This window comes from Lithobates pipiens, unplaced genomic scaffold (genome assembly GCF_037356315.1).
Source record: "Lithobates pipiens isolate NorthernLeopardFrog02 unplaced genomic scaffold, aLitPip1_a1.2 Scaffold_18, whole genome shotgun sequence".
NCBI lineage: Eukaryota > Metazoa > Chordata > Amphibia > Anura > Ranidae > Lithobates > Lithobates pipiens.
The window spans coordinates 615,405,941-615,427,916 of NW_027507758.1; the positions used below are offsets into that span (position 1 = coordinate 615,405,941).

The 21,976-nt window shown below is 41.0% G+C and overlaps 1 protein-coding gene across 1 annotated transcript in view; it reads right to left on the bottom strand.

The window, feature by feature from the left end:
• The window catches only part of LOC143986837 (uncharacterized), a 548,778-nt gene that overhangs the window by 50,709 nt on the left and 476,093 nt on the right, over window positions 1-21,976 (bottom strand). Inside the window, 7 exon segments of the mRNA XM_077485246.1 lie at window positions 15,701-17,100; window positions 18,687-18,825; window positions 18,951-19,169; window positions 19,238-19,444; window positions 19,534-19,805; window positions 19,922-20,045; window positions 20,902-21,054. Coding sequence (XP_077341372.1) covers window positions 15,701-17,100; window positions 18,687-18,825; window positions 18,951-19,169; window positions 19,238-19,444; window positions 19,534-19,805; window positions 19,922-20,045; window positions 20,902-21,054 — 2,514 coding nt within the window.

Below are 21,976 nucleotides of genomic sequence, written 5' to 3' on the forward strand. Positions count from 1 at the left end.
GGGGGGGGGGGGGGGGGGATACAGTAAGAGTTGACGCGTTTTGTGCTGTGATGAGAGCTTCCTCATGACCTCATAACCAGAGGCAATTCCCCCTATAACAGGTACATGTTACAACATTCCAGTAGGTCCAGTATTGCCCATCCAGGGAATGTACTAGCATAGATTGGAGACTATATGGAAAGTTGGGGCTGGGTGAGAGCGCCTGTAGTCACAACATGGCATCGGGATATGGCATCATGTCAATTTCAGCCACCGGCATAAATACATTACCCCATCCCAAGTCTCCAACCGACCTCCATCTGGATAGATCTCCACCAAAAGTGCTCTGCTCTGTTAGTAATGATGTTGAGCAGGTGTGGTACACCTTCAAGGCCAACTAAGTTGTGTTTATAGTGACAGTCTCTGAATCCACTCTGTAGACAGCATTGCCTCCCCGTACAGCTAGCCGACTCTGCAGGGGATACTAGGAGTGGCGTCTCGGGTTTAGATGAGGTCAACGCATTTTGCTCTGTGATTGTGTAGCTTTATCTGGACATCGGGTGGATATCCAAAGGCTCCTTTTAACAGTGTTTCCACCTCGGATAGAGCCAACACCTTCTTATTTTCTTAAAGAAGAATTTCTTGTTTTAAAGTGCTACGTCTGTGTTGGTGCCACTACTGCACCTGTGATTGTTGGCTTCTCATTTTTGTCCTAAAGGATCATTCAGGGCTCACCTTGCTCTTGGGTCAAGTTTCAGTTTGCAACGATACTAAATCCAGTTGAGAATGCATTGGTTTATTACTTAGGTAGTAATGAGAGAATAACAATAGACGTTTTGGACAGCCATGAAACAAACTCATGACAAATTGATAAAGATAAAAATAATAATAAAATCGATGTCTATGACTATTATGTCTATTCTTCCAGAAAGACCTTCAGGTTGAGTTATGTATTCAGACCCCTTGGCAGCAGGGTCTTCAATCTGTATAACTACCACTTCTCCTTCTGTACCAGTATCAGATTGAAGCCCCCCTTCTTAATGGAAGTCTCAACATGTAGACCCCTTAACCTGCATTCCCTCAAGCTTGCTATTGTGATATTGGGCAAAGTGTCTAGCTAGGGGTTTATCTCGATTTCTTTCCTTGATTTCACGCATGTGTTCGCCTATGTGAATCCTAAGTTGGTGTTTAGTCTTCCCAATATAAAATTTGTCAAATGGGCAGGACAGCATGTAGACAACTTTAGAGGTGAAACAGTTAATAAGATCACATATCTGAAAGCTTTGTTCACCCAAGGCATCACTAAAGGTGTCGGTCCTATCAACATAGGGGCAGATCTGGCAGTGTTCACAAGGGAACATACCCTTGCTCCTGGGGTATTGCGATATAGCCATGTCGCTCCCGGTTCTTTGGTAAATTCTGATCTTATCACAGTGTCCCCCAGATTTTTAGCTCTCCTCGCTACCATTCTTGGGGTAGCACCCACTATATTTGTTAGGCCTGGTGTATTAATGAATATCCCCCAGTGTTTCTGCAAGATATCTCTTACTATGTTCCATTGGGCCACGAATTGGGTTATCACTCTCACTGGACCTGGGTCTACCTGACTGTCTTCCTTAGGTTTCTTGCTCAAGAGATCTTTTCTATCGTAGCCTGCTACTTTCTGTTTTGTTTTCCTAAGTTGTTTGTGTGAATAACCTCTTTCACAAAAGGATGACCACTGATCACTGAAAGGATCTCCATGTTACCCCCTCTCTTTCCAAGTGCTAAGTTCCCATACTTTCATGTATAGGATCTCCTATGTTAGGCAAACTGTTCACTCGAGACTCTACAGGATAAGTCGACTACCTCTACTGGCTTATCTCGGTGGTAACGGAAGTTCGTGCCTTGGGATGTAAACCTTCACCTTCATCCCCCTCTGGTATACACTGTTGCAGCAACAGGAAGGGTATAAAACTGACCTAGTTGTTTGTTGGAGTAACGGTCAGTAGGACGTTTGTAGTTTCTTAGAATACACTCAACTAAGGATTGTTCTGGGATTAAAACTGACCTAGTTATTTGTTGGGGAATCATGGTCAGTAGGGAGTTTACAGTTTTATATATTTTTTTGTTTTTTTGTTTCACTAACTATGCACCAGTTTAGTTGTGGTTCAGTTTTCCAATCTATGTATCATTACCGCCCCTTTTTTTCAATGATAAGTTTTAGAGGGTGCTAATGTTCAAATATCTGAATCATCATCACAGACCCCACATTCTGTTTTTACAAGAAACCCACCTGGCAGGCAATATGATTTTGGTATTACACAGGTCATGGATTCAATAGGCCTTCCATGCTACTTATTCAGGTGTCCTCAAGATATTTCATCCTATGCTCCCTCTGTAAGGACAGGATGAGTTCCAAGACTTTCCCCTTGTAACGCTGGTCAAGGAGGGTTGCCAACCAATAATGATCCTTATCCTTGATGCCACTAATTCTCAGGTCATTTTGCAAGCTTGAAGAATAAGGGAGCCCATGCACTGCAAGTTTGCGGAGGCATGAGAAGCAGAGTCCCTGGGGTCACTGAGGATTGCAGTATTTGGAACTGTTGTCTCCCAGCCATGTACCACTCCCAAGGTTTCTGGGGACCGAAAACCATCTCTTAAGGTTGGAAATATCTTTTCCTCCGCTTCAATGCCTCCAGAACTGCCATAATCCTCCTCCTCCCTCTTCTCTTGTGAATTCTGTGGTGTAGGAAGAATGGTGTCTGCATAAAGCCGAGCTCCCCTGAGCCTGTCTGTGTGTCATACTCACACAGGTACTCGTTGATGGCCCTCTCATGTGCGGCCGCTGGAGCATTGCTAAAGTTGAATTCCACCTGGTGGGCGTGTCACAAATCAGGAGGTTTAAGGGCAGGTGGAATTCCCACTGAATTTCAGCCAACCGAACACTGGCTGTGTATGACCACCTGAAATGGCTACAGACTCTTCTGGCCTGCTTTAGAAAATCTTGCAAACCTGGGTACCTGTTTAAGAAACGCTGCCCCACTGAATTGAGGACATGTGCCAGGCATGGCACATGTGCCAGGCATGGCACATGTGTCAACTTTACCTGTCCAAGGGTGGACAGAAGGTTAGTGACAAATTAAAACAAAGGGCAGGTAGGGGACAAAAAAAAGGGTATACAGCACTAAATGTTAAACACTGCACTACACTGACACACTAAAATCACACTACACTATAATGACACTGTACTGACAGACTACACTATAATGACACACTACACTGACACATTACACTATAATCACAGTACACTGACACACAAACTATACTCACACTCCACTAATACTCTATACTCAAAATCAAAAGAATACACTAACTAGCTATTACTGAACCCTGCTCTATCTCTACACCAACAAAACACTGCAAAAGCTTTCTGTGGGAAGGAATCTTTTATAGTGTGGGTTGGGGACTATAAGCACTGAGCCATTATTGGACAAAGTGATTATCACTTTTGTCCAATCAGGGCTCTGACAGTGTTCTGTGCCCTAATCAGGGCTTACAATGTACTGTGCAGCATGCAGTGCATTGTGGGGTGCTCCAGCGGGTGAATATCCTGCCATACGCCCCAATAATGCAGGTGTCCGCTGAATGGCTGATGTTCGGGCTGAACTTTTGCTTGCCCTGAACCTTTTGCTCAACGCTAGACCAAAGTAGCACGTTAAGGTTAAGGACTAGAATTAGGGCTAGAGTTAATCATTAGCAAAAAGGAAGAGCTTGATAGACCACCAAGAGCCCACTGAATCTGTCAACATTGCAAATAGCGAACACAAAGAAATTTAACCCCAACAAGGACTTTATAAACAGATAGGGTGTGAGTAAAAAAAAAAAATGAAGCGTAATAATAGTAACTAGAAAATGCATTTCCTGGAAAAAATGTGTGGGAATTCCGAATAGCTGAATTGCTAAAGCTAACTGGATGAATAGCTTAAATCTGTAAGAAAAAGTTGAAGAAGTGAGAATAGTTGGAAAAGTAGGAATGGTTTTAAAATAAACATGAATTTCATTAAAAATAGTTTATCAACACCACTAATGTATGAAAGATGTGGAATATTTAAAAGTTTTTTGAAAAGCTTTTTGATCATTAATCCCCACACCTAATGAGTGAGAGACAGTGTGAGAGAACCCTTCAAACAAGCCTTAATAAATCCACAACAGTACATTCTATCGAAACAGCGACTTCACAAGGTATCGGTATACAATTTATGTTGATAAACTTAAAAATGTGGACATGTCAGCAATTTAAAAAATAAGTTTTCTGTGCGTTTCGCTGGGAAATGTGAAGAATTTTATACAGGTCAATGGAAGAAAGTGTAGAACTCTTGTCATTTGGAAGCTCAACCAGCCAAAAGTAAAAGGCGTATCACAAAACCTACGTTTTGATGTATAACTTGTGTATGACAAGTAGATCTTGTGGGTGTGAGAGCAATTTATAGAGAAGGAACTAAGATAGTTTTTGTAAGGCTCTGTGCTGTAGCTATGATATCATCCACTCTAAGCAGCCCAATAGACATTTTGTTTAATTGATAACATTTCCTGAAATGATCACTAAATCTAAACAGCTTTTTCACAAAAACTGTAAAAGATATCAAACTGAAAAGATATAGCCAGATATAGCCAGATAGCTGAATATTTTGTGAACATTTTAAAGTTTGTTTGGCGTCTGTAGGTGAAAGTATGAAGGAGCTGAAACTTTTGAGAGCGGAAGAAGATTTTAAGGATTTGAAGCATGCGCTCATTCACTTCAATGTTAAAAAAAGTGTTAAAAAGGTTAATATTTTAAAAAGTATAAATGGTAGAAAAAAAGTTGAAGAAGTCTCATCATTAGCTGAAAGAGCTGAACATTTTAAAAGTTGAATGGTTTTAATAGCTGAAAGTATGCAGACGTTACGCAAAGCCAAAAAACGTACTGAATAATAATAAAATTAAATAAAATAAAAAAACAAATAACAATAGTGGGACTGCTGAAGCATTCCCACTAATAAAAATGAATAACAATAGTGGGACTGCTAAAAAATTATGACAAAAGTTTATTGGTTACATCAATAAAAATGTTCCCAAAGGTGGGGGACATAAATACATAAAAATCACAACATGATTCGACATATACTTTACGCAAAAGCACCCTGATCATGGAGTAAAAGGCCACCAGGGTTGCGAAGGTGTTCACAGCTGGACCCGAAACCCAATGCGTTTTGGAAATGTTATGTAATTTTCCTTCCTCAGTCGAGAGGATGAAAGTGCAATATGTCTACAACTATAATGACAAAAACAATCAATGTAATTTACAGCAAAAATACAGTAGATATGTAAACCGTGTTATGGCAGAAAAACACACAAGTAAACATCACAAGTATAATTAACAGATATATGTTAGTAGTATAATCCAGCAGCATATCCAGTCCGGCCTAGCATATTAAAGGTAGATGCATCCAAGGAGACCAACTCTGTGCAACAGTTGGTCTCCTTTGATGCATCTATCTCCGTTATGCTAAGCCTGTCAGGATATACTGCTGGAACATACTACTAACATACATCTGTTAATTATACCCATGATGATTACTTGTAAGTGTGTTTTTTTTCTGCCAGGCCAGTTTGGTGCTCCAGCTTATCTCATGATCAGGGTGCTTTTGCATATGTGTCGAATCATGTTGTGATTTTTATGTATTTATGTCCCCACCTTTGGGAACATTTTAATTGATTGTAACCAATCAACAAAACTTTTGTCATGCTTTTTTAATTAATTACTATTATTATGCTTATTTTTCTTACGCCACACTCCCTATCTATCTATAAAGTCTTTGCTGGGGTTACATCTCTTTGTAGAGTTAGGGTTATGTAGAGTAGGGTTAGAGCTAGGGTTATGGTTAGAGTTAGTGTTAGCGGTAATCATTAGGGTTGGGTTAGGGCTATGGTAAGGTTTGGGTTAGGGTTATGATTAGAGGTAGGGTTAGTGGTAATCAGAAGGGTTGTGTTAGGGTTAGTGGTAATCATTAGGGTTGGGTTAGGGTTATGATTAGAGTTAGGGTTAGGTTAAGGTTACAGTTATGGTTAGAGTTAGGGTTAGTGGTAATCATTAGGGTTGGGTCGGGGTTAGTGTTAGCGTTATGGTTAGACTTAGGGTTAGTGGTAATCAGTAGGGTTGTGTTAGGGTTAGGGTTAGTGGTAATCATTAGGGTTGGGTTAGGGCTATAGTTAGGGTTATGATTAGAGTTAGGGTTAGGTTAAGGTTACAGTTATGGTTAGAGTTAGGGTTAGTGGTAATCATTAGGGTTGGGTCGGGGTTAGTGTTAGCGTTACGGTTAGACTTCGGGTTAGTGGTAATCAGTAGGGTTGGGCTAGGGTTAGAGTTAGTGGTAATCATTAGGGTAGGGTTAGAGTTATAGTTAGAATTAGGGTTAGGGGTAATCATTAGGGTTGGATTAGGGTAAAAGTTAGGGTTATGGTTAGCGTTAGTGGTAATAATTAGGGTTGGTATTCTAACCCTAAAAATTACAGCTAACCCTAATGATTACCGCTAGCCCTAACAATTTCAGCTAAGCCTAACCCTAGTGATTACTGCTAATCCTAACAGTCAACCCTAACATGACTTTGGACACATAAAAGTACCTGCACGACTTTGATGCAACCTTGTTGTGACTTGAGTGCCAGGGAGTGCAAAGTCACACTCCATGAACAGAATGGTCATAGTTTTCTATTAGCCAAAAAAAAGCAAAACACATCAAAAATGCAACATCTGCATTTTTGGTTACGGGTTTTCCAAAGTCTATTACATGCAAAATAATCTGAAAAAAAGTCCTTGACCCTTTCCAAAAAAACGCACCAGCTCAACACACACAGGTGTGAACTAGTGTCAGGGCTAGGGTTCAGCCCTTCCTTCTCTGAGCTGGCTGCTCAGCTGTCAGCTAATTGCCAGCTCCCATCTCTCCACAATTACTCAGCTGTTGATGATATCTTGCTCGTCAGTCCTGCCTACTTAAAGAGGAGTTTCCCTTCAGAAAAAAAAAAATGAAAAAAGTCAGCAGCTACAAATACTGCAGCTGCTGACTTACCTGTCCCAGGGTCCAGCGATGCGGGAGAGCGAAGCCCCACTCGTCCCCCCCTCCTCTCGTCGCGTGCCGTGATTGGCCACGCAGTCATCTGGGATCAGTCACCAGATGACTGACAGGAGGGAGGGGGCAGAGCTGAGCCCTTCCTGCGCCGAGGGAAAGTGACGTCAGGAGCCCAGGCACTGAAGGAGGCAGACTACAAGGGACCCCCTAGCAACAGGCATTTAGAGGCGAGTTAACAATTATTTTTTTCCAAAAGTCTTATATTTTTTTTTTTTTAGGAATTTTAAGCATTTTTTTATTTGGTGTGTGGAACACCACTTTAAGCCATCCAGTCCAGATGATCTCTGCCTTTGCCTTGATCAACATCACAGAGACATTCTCCTGCATTCCTGTTTAAAGACTTGCTTTGCTGACATCCCTTCTGGCTCCAGATCCTGCTTGCTATTCCACTAAATTGATCCCTGACTTCTGGCTTGGCTGACTATCCTTTCCGGTTACTGAACTTTGGCTATATTTTGACTACGTTTGTTCCTTTTACTTTTATTATTAAATAAGTGTGATTTAACCGTACTTCTGTCTTGGTCTGATTTAATGGTTTCTGACAACTAGATCCTTAAGAAACTATGTTAAATGGACTGTAGTGCATTTCTGCAAAACTCAGCATACACTAAAAAACACATAGGTGTGAACCAAAGATTAAATGCTACACAAAGTCACAACCTCCCCGCCGCTGGGTTCTTTTACTCACACAGGATCATCGGGTGCCTCCTGCCAATATGCACCAGGCTCTTCCCACTAGAGGTGTAGACTCACACCACCCTAGGACAGCTCAGCGGCTTCCTAATGGCTCCTTATAGTAGTCTGCCCCAGCGGGTCGAGCCCCTCCACAGGGCTCTCCTCCAGCAGAACTGGACCCAGGGGGCCTCTGCACATGCTGCCTCAGACTATTTAAAGGCTCTCCAACCACCTACTGGGCACACCTCCCCAGCGAGTCCCATAATTATTCGGGCTCCAAGTGGGCCAGACCCACTCACCTGTGGTCTTTACTTTCTCTATCTTCCTTACCCTTCGGTGTATGCTCTCTCTAATGCCCAGGATAAGGTGGGGCCACGTTCATGTGAGCTCAACATTAAGTACCTTAAATTATAAGTGACCCGTACGCCTGATGCATTTGTACCATAACCCGAGGCTTTGTTGACTACGCCACCCTGTCCCATGATATGTACACCTGCTCAGAATGTGACATTTTGAAGGTGACACCTCGGAGCAATGTCCCGTCCCACCAATCCAGCTCCCCTTTTACCCTGGGGCACACAACGGACGCACTCTGTCCTTTCTACACAGCTGATCGCAGCAGCCCTTTACCATGTGATCAGCTGATTACATGTAAACAAACTTTCCGGTTATCGGCAGTCCTTTCCTCACTCGCTGTCACTGTCTGAAGAAAGGAAAGACAACAAGGCTGACAGGGCACATGTACAATGATAATCAGGGTACCTATCAATGCTCATCAGTGCCACCTATCAGTGCTGCCTTGTCAGTGCCTACCCATCAGTGCAGTTTATCAGTGCAGCCTCACCAATGCACATCAGTGAAGAAAAATTACTTATTTGCTAAATGTTATAACAAACTAAGAATGTTTTTTTTTTCAGAATTTTCACTCTTTTTTGATTTGTTTAGCAAAAAAAAACCCACTGGTGATTAAATCGCACTAAAAGAAAGCTCTACCTGTCGCAAAGGAATTATAAAAAGTTTATTTGGGTACAGCGTTGCATGACTGTGCAATTGTCATTTAAATTGAAAGCTAAAAATTGGCCTGGGCAGGAAGGGCATGAAAGTGCCCATTACTGAAGTGGTTAAATAAATTTCTCTTAACATTTAGGAGTCTATTCATAAAAAAATTGCATAGCATTTTGTTTGTGAAAGTTTACACCACAAAATGGACTCAGCCAATGAAAGGTAATGACTCCATTTTTATTTTTCTACTTCTATCACTGGCCAACACGGTACAACACTTCATCCAATGTCTTTGATGATCTCTGATCTCCTTATGAACGGTTTCTTACATGATGAAGATCAGCCACACTCAAAATATCCCACACTCAGGACAGGAATACGGCTTCTCACCGTCCCTCACAGTCTGAGGTTCCTCAGGATAAGAGGACTACGATGGTCCATCTACACTGTGTGGTGCCGGATGGACATTTGAGGTAGTCGGGTTTTCTCCTGGACTATACTGTATGATGTCCTCATCTTCTACTTTACAGTGTGGAGACAAAGTGAGACAATCCTCTGAGGTTTTCCTCATCTCCCGTCCATATACTGAGATGTATATCAGAGTGTGCTTCTTCCCCACATGAGAGCTGTGATGTCCAGCAACATTCATATAGAAGACATTTCCCGCACTCAAGGCACTGATACACCTCGAGGGTTGTGTGGGATCCCTGATGTACAGGAAGACAGGACTTCAGTGAGGAACACTTCTGTTGACTAGTATTTATGATTATGTACATACCCCTCAATCATTGTAGTAGTATGGACATATACATATCTAGATCTGAGAGATCTTGTACAAAAGAGATAGTTCAATCAGCAATACACATTCATTTATAGGGTTACATAATATATACAAATTACACACCAGACAGTATGTACATCACAATATACAGTGTAGGTCCCCTGGCTTACATGATATTTACAAATTACTCACAGAATCGTATTTACAATACAATATAAGGTGCAAGTTCAGAGTTAGGTTACCTGTTAACTTCAGGTCAGCCCATGGTGACTGCCGTGTGCTCCCACACCAGTGTGTCTTGGCTTGCTCACAAAGCATTATATCCCCCCCCCTACTTTCTGTAGTGTGGCTAATACATTCTCCCTAATTGGTCACTGTACCTAGTCAATGTATATTGGGAACAGCCTGATTGGATGAGTCAACGAAAGCTGTTGTTTACTTCCCAGGTGAGATGTTATCAGGGAAAACAAAAGGCCAAGCTTTGAAGTTGAACCAATTACAGTAACACCAACCCAACACTCAATACTTTACATATATATTTAAATCTAATGGAAATATATTTCTAATTACAATATTGTACAGGTATTAATGGAGATTTCACATAAACTCATAAGGCTACAGATGGCCCCTTGTGGCCAGTTGAGAATATGAGACTCGGCCACACATAGAATAATGGTTTATGTGCAATCTTCTTTAATATTTTGAACGTTTGGCTTTGCCCTCTGAAATGAAATAAAACTCTTTGAGAAGAAAAAAAAAACTTTTAAAATCCCCATATCTACAGTTCACATTTCTGGATCCCAGTATCGGTAGTCCTCACTTGTTCTGAATGTAATAAGTCCATAATAAAAATCATAGGATACAAAATACAATAAAAAAAACAAGAGGGATAAAAAAAAAAAACATGAGGATCCTTGTTCTCGACCGTCCAATAATGTTAGTGCGAAAGTCAATAATGTCAATCTGGTCATGTTGCCCTTGCTTCTGGGACAGCCTTCCATGGTGATTCCCGTTGGATACCGCGTACAGTAATGGCCTTTGGATCAGCTTTCCCGGCTAAGATTATACTTTGTTAATGTGGACAGAGGTAGAGAAAGAACACCACAAGTACATTTGAGACACATGCATTCAAATTAATGCTTGTCTGGTAAGTCTGAGCAGTTAGGACCTTTTATTAGAATTACCATAGATATACTGCGACATATTAATAAGACCCCTTTCTCAATGACGTGTAACAATTTGGTTACGCCCTTCAGCCAGGTGTCTGATTTCCACCCCCCATCTTTCTTCCTCCATGGTCATATGCCTGCAAGTAACTTCTGCCGTATACCACTGTGTGTCTGTGTATGACCCTTCAAGTGTGCAGGGGGTTCTTGTTGCCATCGCAACTCACCACTAACTCCTGTTACTGAAGCTATGTTCAGTGCTGGTCCCAAACCTTGGGCACCGTCCTTGGCTACCATGTGTAGCTACTGCACGAGCCCTGCCTTTAGCAGGCTACGGAAGAGGTCATCACTTTAAGAGTTCTCATTGCAGATTAGGCAGTGTCGCCTACGCAGACAAACATGACTGGATTTCAGAATACAGATAGGTGTGATGTCACCAGTCACTAGTGGCTTCTGGAAAAATCTAAATAAAATACTCTTAAGTACAAATGTACTATACTCCCTGCTATTTGCCAATCACTATGAGTCTCACCAGTCCCAGTATATCTATATGATATTGACGCAATGCTCTTTGAACTTATTATGGCACAAAAAGAAAGAAATGAAAAAGAAAAATATATATCAATGACCACATCTGATGACTGCCCAACATTAGAACTGTAGAGAGGATTGTATGTCACATATACACAGAAAATAGTCACATGGCTGTTGCTAAAGCCTTATGTTACTATTGTCATGATAATAGCTACAATGACCTAAAATTATATAAAACAATTATCCAATGTCATAAGAGAAAAAAAAAAACTGTTGGATACTCGACCCATCCCCAAAATGCTAAAGGGAAGCTTTTAATATTCTATATCAACATTTGTAATTGCTTTAAATGTTCTCCATATAATGTTCCCCATACTCCCCTCTTTTTTTTTTTTTTTTTATTTCACCATAGGCAAGCCAAACTGAAGAATCACCAAAAAAATTAAAATAAGGTGATATAGGCAGTAAAGAAAAAAAAAAAAATAGTTTTCTTTAAGAGAAAAAGTTGAAGGAGAAAAAAAACAATAAAGAAAAAAACTATTCAGATTGAATGCTGCCTCAACCTTTAATTTGTTAAAGAGCCTTGAATCTGTAATTGTGTTAAACAAAATGATTGAATCTGCTTTCAAACATTGCGCAACACCCTCTCTCGGTGGTGATTAACATATTAATTGACTCTTAGTGCAAAACAATTTGCAAGTCAAGCAGGCCACAAAAATTTGTATTAGAGAGAGCAGGACCTCTGTTTATTGAAACAGACCGCCCTAAAGAAGTTAGAATTTAGTAAGGCCTGACTGTAATTAATTCCATTCAAGGCTTCTCCTTAAAACCAACATAAAATTGTTTTAAGGTCCTCATCTGTGTTTCACAATACTTTGCCCCATCTGCGTCCGATCATCCATCCTTGTTTGGGCAATTACCCTAAAATACAAAACTTAAAAATCATTAATAACACCTCACTGTACCTCTCTGAGAGGTTCATAATGGTCTACAATAGTAGTGGATGCTTGGAACAGACTTCCAGCCAAGGTAATGGGTCCATTAACCGTAAGTACAGTCAATAATGTCCAGGACCCACCCCCATATCTATACTCGGACAGACCAAAAATTATGGAAAAACTGGGAGGGTTTGTAAATACTTAAATTCTAAACGACAACATGTAGATCTATAACCTTCACACATATTAGCATCACATGAGTTAATTTGGAAGGAAAAACAAAACAAAACACAAGACCTACTGAATCCATAAGATGCCACAAGGTGCAAAGTAATGTATCGTGGTAGTTTCCGAGTGTCAGAGTGAAAGAACCTTCACTCTAAACCACAGGAAAGGAGAAAACCAAGATCTACACAACATCCCTACAGTTCCTCATAGTTATAGGGATTGAAATTTCATATTTTTGCACAGGTTATTTATTCGCAAGTACATTTAAACTTGTAAAAAAAAAATTATAAATTTAAACTGGTACCAGTATTGAGCTCATTTCCAATGAAAAAAAAAAATTATAAACAGTACAACGCATGCGCATTAGTGTGATCACACTTATTTATGGCCATAAAGCAATGTTAAGTACAAAAAAGAAAAATATCTTTGTTTACACATGGACAGTTCATACCCATGCATTCCATCACTCAAACATACACATTCATTTCGATTGCATCCCATACATCCTGGATAGCACCTTGGTAATTGCAAATTAATTGTTATGTGTTTCTGCAAACGGGAGAGAGAGAAAAAAAAAAAAAACAACAACCAAGAACAAAAAATAAAAATAAACTGAAGCAAGAGTAAGATTCTGTACTAAGCAACACTTGTACCCTATACCTTTGAATATTTATGGCAGTCTTCTGATCCTTTGGGGAAGATAAACACCTATATTACAAATAACCATGTTTGAATACCTAGCCTAATATACATTACCTTAGGTGTATGTATTTATGTATATACATCTATATTGATACACCTGCTTAACATGTAAATACTTTTTCATGAGCTCCCTGCACCTGGAAAATATAACTTATACAAAAGTTATTACCCTTTTCCCTTTCGTTGGCACAAAGAAAGCAAACACTACCACATTGTTACATTTACATATTTACATTGTTATATGTTCACTGACATCCGCACTTGGATCTGGTGAAAATAAATTACTCAGATCATAGACATCTGAATGACACATTAGATCTGGTACTTCTTTCACTGTTTCTACATTGCTTATATTTAAGTTTTGTTCCCCGTAAGGGGAAGTCCTAGCAGATAATATAGATAGATTGGGCCTCCCTCCTGTATTTTCTGTTTGAATGGAATAGACGGTTTTCTGTGGGGTCTTAACAATTTGATCAAAAGATTGTTTTATTTCTTTTAGTTCTTTATTACACTGTACCACATCTGCATGGCATGCTTCATATTTTTCCTTAAGAACATGTTGTGATGTTTCCATTATTTTATTGGTATTTTCCCAATTATGAATATGTGCCTTCAGTAGCTTAATCTCATTTTCAAGAGACGTAATTGTGGTTATTAACTTAAGTTCTTTCAGAACTGATCTCCTGTGCTGTAATCTGAGATCGCTTTCCATGGTATTTACATTCAAAGGGGAGCATGAGGCTATTTGCCTTTGACTAGTAACTGTGGAGCCATGCCTATAGATCTTATCTTTGGAGGCATTGTAATTGTAATGATGTCTCTTTCTGTTTGAAAAGGTGGCCAATTCTCCTGTAGTGTGGCTTGCTAAATAGGTATTTTTGTTTGTAGGCTGGTGATAAATCTTTGATTTCACAGAATTAGACCTTCTGGCTACATGAAAATAATTGTGCATACAATCCATGATACTTTGATATGAATCTTTAAGAGGATTTATAAAAAATCCACATTGACTTTTAAATTTTGGATGGGCATTAGATATTAGGAGGGTTTTGTACTCTGGGTCCTCTCTGTTTACATTTCTCCGTTTGCCTACATAGTAAGCTGACCATAGCCTGTTTGCATAAAGAAGTGGATTCTCATTATTTTCCTGTTTTGTTCTAAACGCTGCTATTAAGCCTAGGTCAAAGGGATATAATATTTTTAGCAGTTCATCTACAGTTTCATTGTAATCTGCTCTTCCTTCTTTAACATGGTCTGGTAAGGAAGACCATGTGTCTAATTTAACTGTTAATAGTAAAACTTTAACCTGATCTCTGGAGTTGGCAACTCCCAGCAATTTACATCGTTGCAAGACATTATCTGCATGAAATGTTATGTGCACTCCTGGCAATAGTTTGCCAATATTGTTAGCTACAAGTAGCACATTTTCTAAAGACTGTCTGTCCTCCCTATCCATCTTTTGTGCTGTACTCTCAATTCCTGTTACATGCACTTCATCCACTGCAGGAATCATCTTTCAAACCTTTTTTTTTTTTTTTTTAAATAGACTGAATCTTCATGCATATAAACATTGGGCAACAGCTCTTTTCATCTCCTTCTAATGTATCTGGACTCTTCATGTACAAATTCTATAATATATTTAGCTTTTAGCATAAATGATGTGTTCCTTAGTATACTAACAGTAGGCTTCCTAATGATTACACACTGTACAACACAGCTATTTTTTTATAGCCCATTTCTATATTGAGCACCTAGATCACCCAATGTTACTTTTTAGCATTCAGATGAAAAACCCTTTCATAGTGTGCCTTTTGTAGATATTGCAACCCCTTGAGATATTGCTGAAAGAGACCACCAATTTTTCCTGTCCCTTCGTCGGTCGCCATTTGTTGACTAGTATTTATGATTATGTACATACCCCTCAATCATTGTAGTAGTATGGACATATACATATCTAGATCTGAGAGATCTTGTACAAAAGAGATAGTTCAATCAGCAATACACATTCATTTATAGGGTTACATAATATATACAAATTACACACCAGACAGTATGTACATCACAATATACAGTGTAGGTCCCCTGGCTTACATGATATTTACAAATTACTCACAGAATCGTATTTACAATACAATATAAGGTGCAAGTTCAGAGTTAGGTTACCTGTTAACTTCAGGTCAGCCCATGGTGACTGCCGTGTGCTCCCACACCAGTGTGTCTTGGCTTGCTCACAAAGCATTATATCCCCCCCCCTACTTTCTGTAGTGTGGCTAATACATTCTCCCTAATTGGTCACTGTACCTAGTCAATGTATATTGGGAACAGCCTGATTGGATGAGTCAACGAAAGCTGTTGTTTACTTCCCAGGTGAGATGTTATCAGGGAAAACAAAAGGCCAAGCTTTGAAGTTGAACCAATTACAGTAACACCAACCCAACACTCAATACTTTACATATATATTTAAATCTAATGGAAATGTATTTCTAATTACAATATTGTACAGGTATTAATGGAGATTTCACATAAACTCATAAGGCTACACTTCCCTCACTCAGGACAGGAAAGTGACTTCTCCCCCGTGTGAGATCTCTGATGTCTGTAAAGACTGGACTTCTGTGAAAAACATTTCCCACACTTGGGACAGGAATACGGCTTTTCCCCCGTGTGAGACCTCTGATGTGTGACCAGTTCTGATTTTTGTAAAAAGCATTTCCCACAATCGGAACAGGAATGTGACTTCTCCCCCGTGTGAGATCTCTGATGTTTGTAAAGATTGGACTTAAGTGAAAAACATTTCCTGCACTCAGGACAGGAGTACGGCTTTTCCTCTGTGTGAGTCCTCTGATGTCTGACAAGTTCAGATTTTTGTATAAAACATTTCTCGCACTCCGAACAGGAATATGGCTTCTCACCGGTGTGCAGTCTCTGGTGTCTGCAAAGATTGGACTTGTCTGAAAAACATTTCCCACACTCAGAACAAGAATACGGCTTCTCCCCCGTGTGAGACCTCTGATGTGTGACAAGTTCTACTTTCTTTAAAAAACATTTCTCGCACTCAGCACAGGAATACGGCTTTTCCCCTATGTGAGATTTCTGATGTACGGAAAGATTGGACTTCTTTGAAAAACATTTCCCGCACTCAGGACAGGAATACGGCTTCTCCCCCGTATGAGATCTCTGATGTGCGACAAGTTCTGAATTTTGTACAAAACATTTCCCACACTCAAGGCAGGAAAATGGCTTTTCACCTGTGTGCAATTTCTGATGTTTGTAAAGACGTGACTTAACTGAAAAACATTTCCCGCACTCAGGACAGGAATACGGTTTTTCCCCGGTGTGATACCTCTGATGTATGACAAGTTGTGGTTTATTCACAAAACATTTCCCACACTCGGGACAGGAATACGGTTTCACACCCATGTGAGATCTCTCATGTATGTTAAGACTGGCCTTATGTGAAAAACATTTCCCGCACTCAGAACAGGAATACGGCTTCTCTCCTGTGTGTAACATCTGATGGCTGTAGAGATGGGATCTCTTTGAAAAACATTTCCCGCACTCAGGACAGGAATGCGGCTTTTCTCCCGTGTGAGACTTTTGATGTGTGACAAGATTAGATTTTTGTGCAAAACTTTTTTCACACTCAGGGCAAGAAAATGGCTTCTCCCCCGTGTGAGATCTCTGATGTCTGTAAAGACTGGACTTCTTTGAAAAAAATATCCCACACTCAGGACAGGAATACGGCTTCTCACCGTCCCTCACAGTCTGAGGTTCCTCAGGATAAGAGGAATACGATGGTCCATCTACACTGTGTGGTGCCGGATGGACATTTGAGGTAGTCGGGTTTTCTCCTGGACTATACTGTGTGATGTCCTCATCTTCTACTTTACAGTGTGGAGACAAAGTGAGACAATCCTCTGAGGTTTTCCTCATCTCCCGTCCATCTACTAAAATAGAAATAAAAAGATTATTACTAGACATGAGCAGATGGATGGAAGACAACCTGCACCTTCCTAAATACCGCTCTCTCTAATGAGGTCATAATGCATAAAACAGCGGCGTGATCCCGATGTGCTCGTGTCACCCTGACACGGCACATCTCCGATCGGCAGGAGGGCAATGTGATTGGCCCTCCTGATCACATGACAGCTGTGTCCAATCACAGCCATCATGTGATGTAAAAAGAGAGTCGGTTGCTAGGTGATTGGCTCTCCTCTCCTCACATGGAAGTTATCAGTGAGGAGAGGAGAGCAGATCGATGAAGCCAGCCAATGATCAGTGAGCATGAGCTGTTTTTCAAAGCTTTTTACACACTGATGACAGACCCAGTGTACCCACACATTGTAAACACTCTATGTCCCCAAATATAGTGTCCCGAAAACACTGTCCCCACATACATGTCATATGGAAGTCTCCACTCCGCTCTAATTCTTCCCAAAGGTGTTCTATCGGGTTGAGGTCAGGACAGTGTGCAGGCCCAGTCAAGTTCCTCCACCCCAAACTCGCTCATCCATGTCTTTATGGACCTTGCTTTGTGCACTGGTGGGCAGTCATGTTGGAACAGGAAGGGGACATCTCCAAACTGTTCCCACAAAGTTGGGAGCATGAAACTATCCAAAATGTCTTGGTATGCTAACATCTTAAGAGTTCCCTTCACTGTAACTAAGGGGCCAAGCTCAACACCTGAAAAACAACCCCCCACCATGATCCCCCCTCCACCAAATGATTTGGACCAGTGCAAATGAACTTTAGTGGAGACTGAGAGCCAGGCCTTCTTGTCCAACATCAATGCCTGACCTCACAAATGTGCTTCTGGAAAAATGGTCATACATTCCCATAGTCACACTTCTAAATCTTGTGGATGGCCTTCCCAGAAGAGTTGAAGCTGTTATAGCTGCAAAGGGTGGGCCAACTCAATATATTCTACCCTATAGACTAATGCCCCATACACATGAAATCTGGGATGGTTTTTCCAATGGAATTCCGCTTGAGCTTGGCTTGCATACACAGGTTCATGTGCGTGTAAATGCAGGTGTCCCAATACTTTTGGTAAATATGATGTGTATAAATGTTATAGTGTAATGGTCGGGGCTATAAAGTTGCAGAGGTCCCACACCGCTGCCTCCCATCTCCTGAGACTGCACTCAGTGACTTGGGTCTGAGACTATACAGACATATCCCTCCACCCAGCCAGAAAACAGCAAGTAACCTTGGGTGAATTGCTCTGTCAGAGATATTGCTAGACCCAGGCATGAGGAAGAAGACCCAAGACACATGAACGATGCCTAGATAGAGCAACTCCTATGGTGAAAACCAACAAACTTAGAATCTCCATAAATCCAGTTTACATAAATTGTGTCTGCAGCACCGAGAAGGAAAATTATACAAGAGAAATACAGGAATACAGGATTGGGAACACAGCTCAGGAAAGTGACCAGGGGATTACAGGCTGATATCACCCAGTCCTTGCCCTACTCTAGACCAATCAGTGAGCAGTATGGGTGGAGGAATGCATTTAGTGTTAATGACCCACCTGTGCTGATCTCTGTAGGAGTGTCCTCCTCTATAAATGTCCCCGTTATTCCATCCTCCTCCATAGACTGCTGATCATCCCTCACATATGTCTCTTCTTCCGCTTTACCCTCAACTTTTATATCTATCAGATCTTCACTCTAAACCAAGAAAAATATAGAAAATAACATTGGTAAAATATAGGATTTAGTATTGTGACATCATATTTAAAAAATCCACATGTCGTCTCCAAAAGTCCATGTTCTAGATGCTCCATCCCACCAACCTTGTAACGGTGAGGGATGGTGTGACCTTCCTGTGTGGAATCCCGGGAATACAGAGGACGGGGACATCTCTCTGGTGTGTTCCTGGTATTAGGTGGCTCCATCATATCCTTGTGTCCTTCTAAAAACTCCTCCATCACTCCATACGCCTCATCCTCCTCTTTATACTCTTCTTTGACAGCAATACTACCATTCCCGAGGTTTCCACTCTGAAAGATAAACTAAAACATTCAAGGTAGCAAACATGCTGTGTATAAATCATAACTCCCAATAATTGTTTCTCATCTACCTGATGGTGAGGGATGGTGTGACCTTCCTGTGTGGATTCCCAGGAATACAGAGGATGAGGACATCTCTCTGGTGGGTTTCTGTAGCTGGATGACTCCACCATGGTGTCCTGGTACAGATCTTTGTGCCCTTTTAAAGACTCCTCCATTACCCCATCCTTATCATCCTCCTCTTTGACTTCTGCTTTGGAGTCACTCAGGTCTCCACTCTGAATATATAATAAAAAGGACATCAATTGTAACAATGCAGATAATGTACAGATCCTAATGATACTATCAGTGATTGTTCCTCATCTACCTGATGATGGTGAGGGATGGTGTGATCTTCCTGTGTGGAATCCCGGGAATACAGAGGACGGGGACATCTCTCTGGTGGGTTTCTGTAGCTGGATGACTCCACCATGGTGTCCTGGTACAGATCATTGTGCCCTTTTGGAAACTCTGACTCCTCCTTTACACCGGCCTCATCATCCTCCTCTTTTATCTCTTCTTTAATATTGACCTGTGTGGAATCCCGGGAATACAGAGGACGGGGACATCTCTCTGGTGGGTTCCCATTACTGGATCCATCTGTAGGAAACACACACACTGACTGAATACATTGTTTCTATGTGTTTATCAGATGATGGGGGATCTGGGTGGAGCCTCCGTACTGCTCTCTCCTTTACAATAAAGTCTCCTCTTACCCGGTGATGTGAGGGGCGGCTGATTGTCCATCATGACGTCCTTGTAGAGATCCTTGTGTCCTTCTAAATACTCCCACTCCTCCATGGAGAAATAGACAGTGACATCCTGACACCTTATAGGAACCTGACACACACAATGATACAGTCACCATCCAGACACATCCCTTGTCTGTTACTGGATAATGTCCCAGAATTCCCGGCACCGCTCACCTCTCCTGTCAGCAGCTCTGTGATCTTGGTGGTGACTTCTAGAATCTTCTCAAGTCTATCGCGGAAGGAGGGGAGGCAATGTGATGGTCATATGATCACCAGACTTCACAGGAGGAAAATTCTAGATTTGAAAATGAATAGTAAAATCAAATGATATTCCTAGAATCCTCCTCACCTCGATGTTCAGGTCTCCATTTTATTAAGCTGTGAGGGGCTCTCTGCGAGGTTTCTGCACACACAGAATCATGTCTCCCGGGTGCGTCCCACCTCTCCTAAACTGAAAGATGAACGTTGTCTTTGGGCTTTGCCAGGACACCAAATGTTTCTATGATCTCCGTGTACACTGGAGACTTTACATTTTAGGATGAATATCCGAGACTGGGATCATTATGAAAAAAAATTGTTTTCAGGACATTTACTACAAATTAAATTTTTTCTTCTTTCTTCCTACTTGAATCTAGTAGAATAAAGACATCCATAATCCAATCCCCTCTAAATAAGCCCCCCATCCCCCACCACTAATAAAAGTCGTAAATTCTGTTAGTATAGGCTGATGAGGTGACTGAGAAGGTCATTGGGGGAAATGGCGACAGATCTCCAAAATTAAGATCAATGTTCTGCTCCTGAAGGGGTTAATCTAGGTTTCCACACTATATATGCATATATCATCATCTGCTGGAGATAAAAGACGTCACAGTGACTATGGAGGAAGAGGACGGAACATGACTGGGGGGGTTACTGGGTGTAAATAGAAAATAAGATCTTATTACCTCCTCTATTGCCACTTCCAGCAATGTCTCCTCTCTACTTCCTCCCAACCCACCTCTCGCCAGGAACTTCCTATTTCTACCTGACATCACTTCCTGTCTGTATTCCATAGAGACTTTGATTTTGGATAGAAGTGAGATCACCATCTTGTGGAGCTTTGAGGAACTTCAGCCCTGAAAAACACCACGGCCTTGTGCTGTGTGTGTGTATACAGTGCCTTGCGAAAGTATTCGGCCCCCTTGAACTATTCAACCTTTTGCCAAATTTCAGGCTTCAAACATAAAGATATAACATTTTTATTTTTTGTGAAGAATCACCAACAAGTGGGACACAATTGTGAAGTGGAACGAAATCTATTGGATTTTTGAAACTTTTTTAACTAATAAAAAAATGAAAAGTGGGGCGTGCAAAATTATTCGGCCCCCTTGCGTTTTTTACTTTGTAGAGCCACCTTTTGCTGTGATTACAGCTGCAAGTCGCTTGGGGTATGTCTCTATCAGTTTTGCACATCGAGAGACTGAAATTCTTGCCCATTCTTCCTTGCAAAACAGCTCGAGCTCAGTGAGGTTGGATGGAGAGCATTTGTGAACAGCAGTTTTCAGCTCTTTCCACAGATTCTCGATTGGATTCAGGTCTGGACTTTGACTTGGCCATTCTAACACCTGGATACGTTTATTTGTGAACCATTCCTTTGTAGATTTTGCTGTATGTTTGGGATCATTGTCTTGTTGGAAGATAAATCTCCGTCCCAGTTTCAGGTCTTTTGCAGACTTCAACAGGTTTTCATCCAGAATGGTCCTGTATTTGGCTGAATCCATCTTCCCCTCAATTTTAACTATCTTCCCTGTCCCTGCTGAAGAAAAGCAGGCCCAAACCATGATGCTGCCACCACCATGTTTGACAGTGGGGATGGTGTGTTGAGGGTGATGAGCTGTGTTGCTTTTATGCCAAACATATCGTTTTGCATTGTGGGCAAAAAGTTCGATTTTGGTTTCATCTGACCAGAGCACCTTCTTCCACATGTTTGGTGTGTCTCCCAGGTGGCTTGTGGCAAACTTTAGACAAGACTTTTTATGG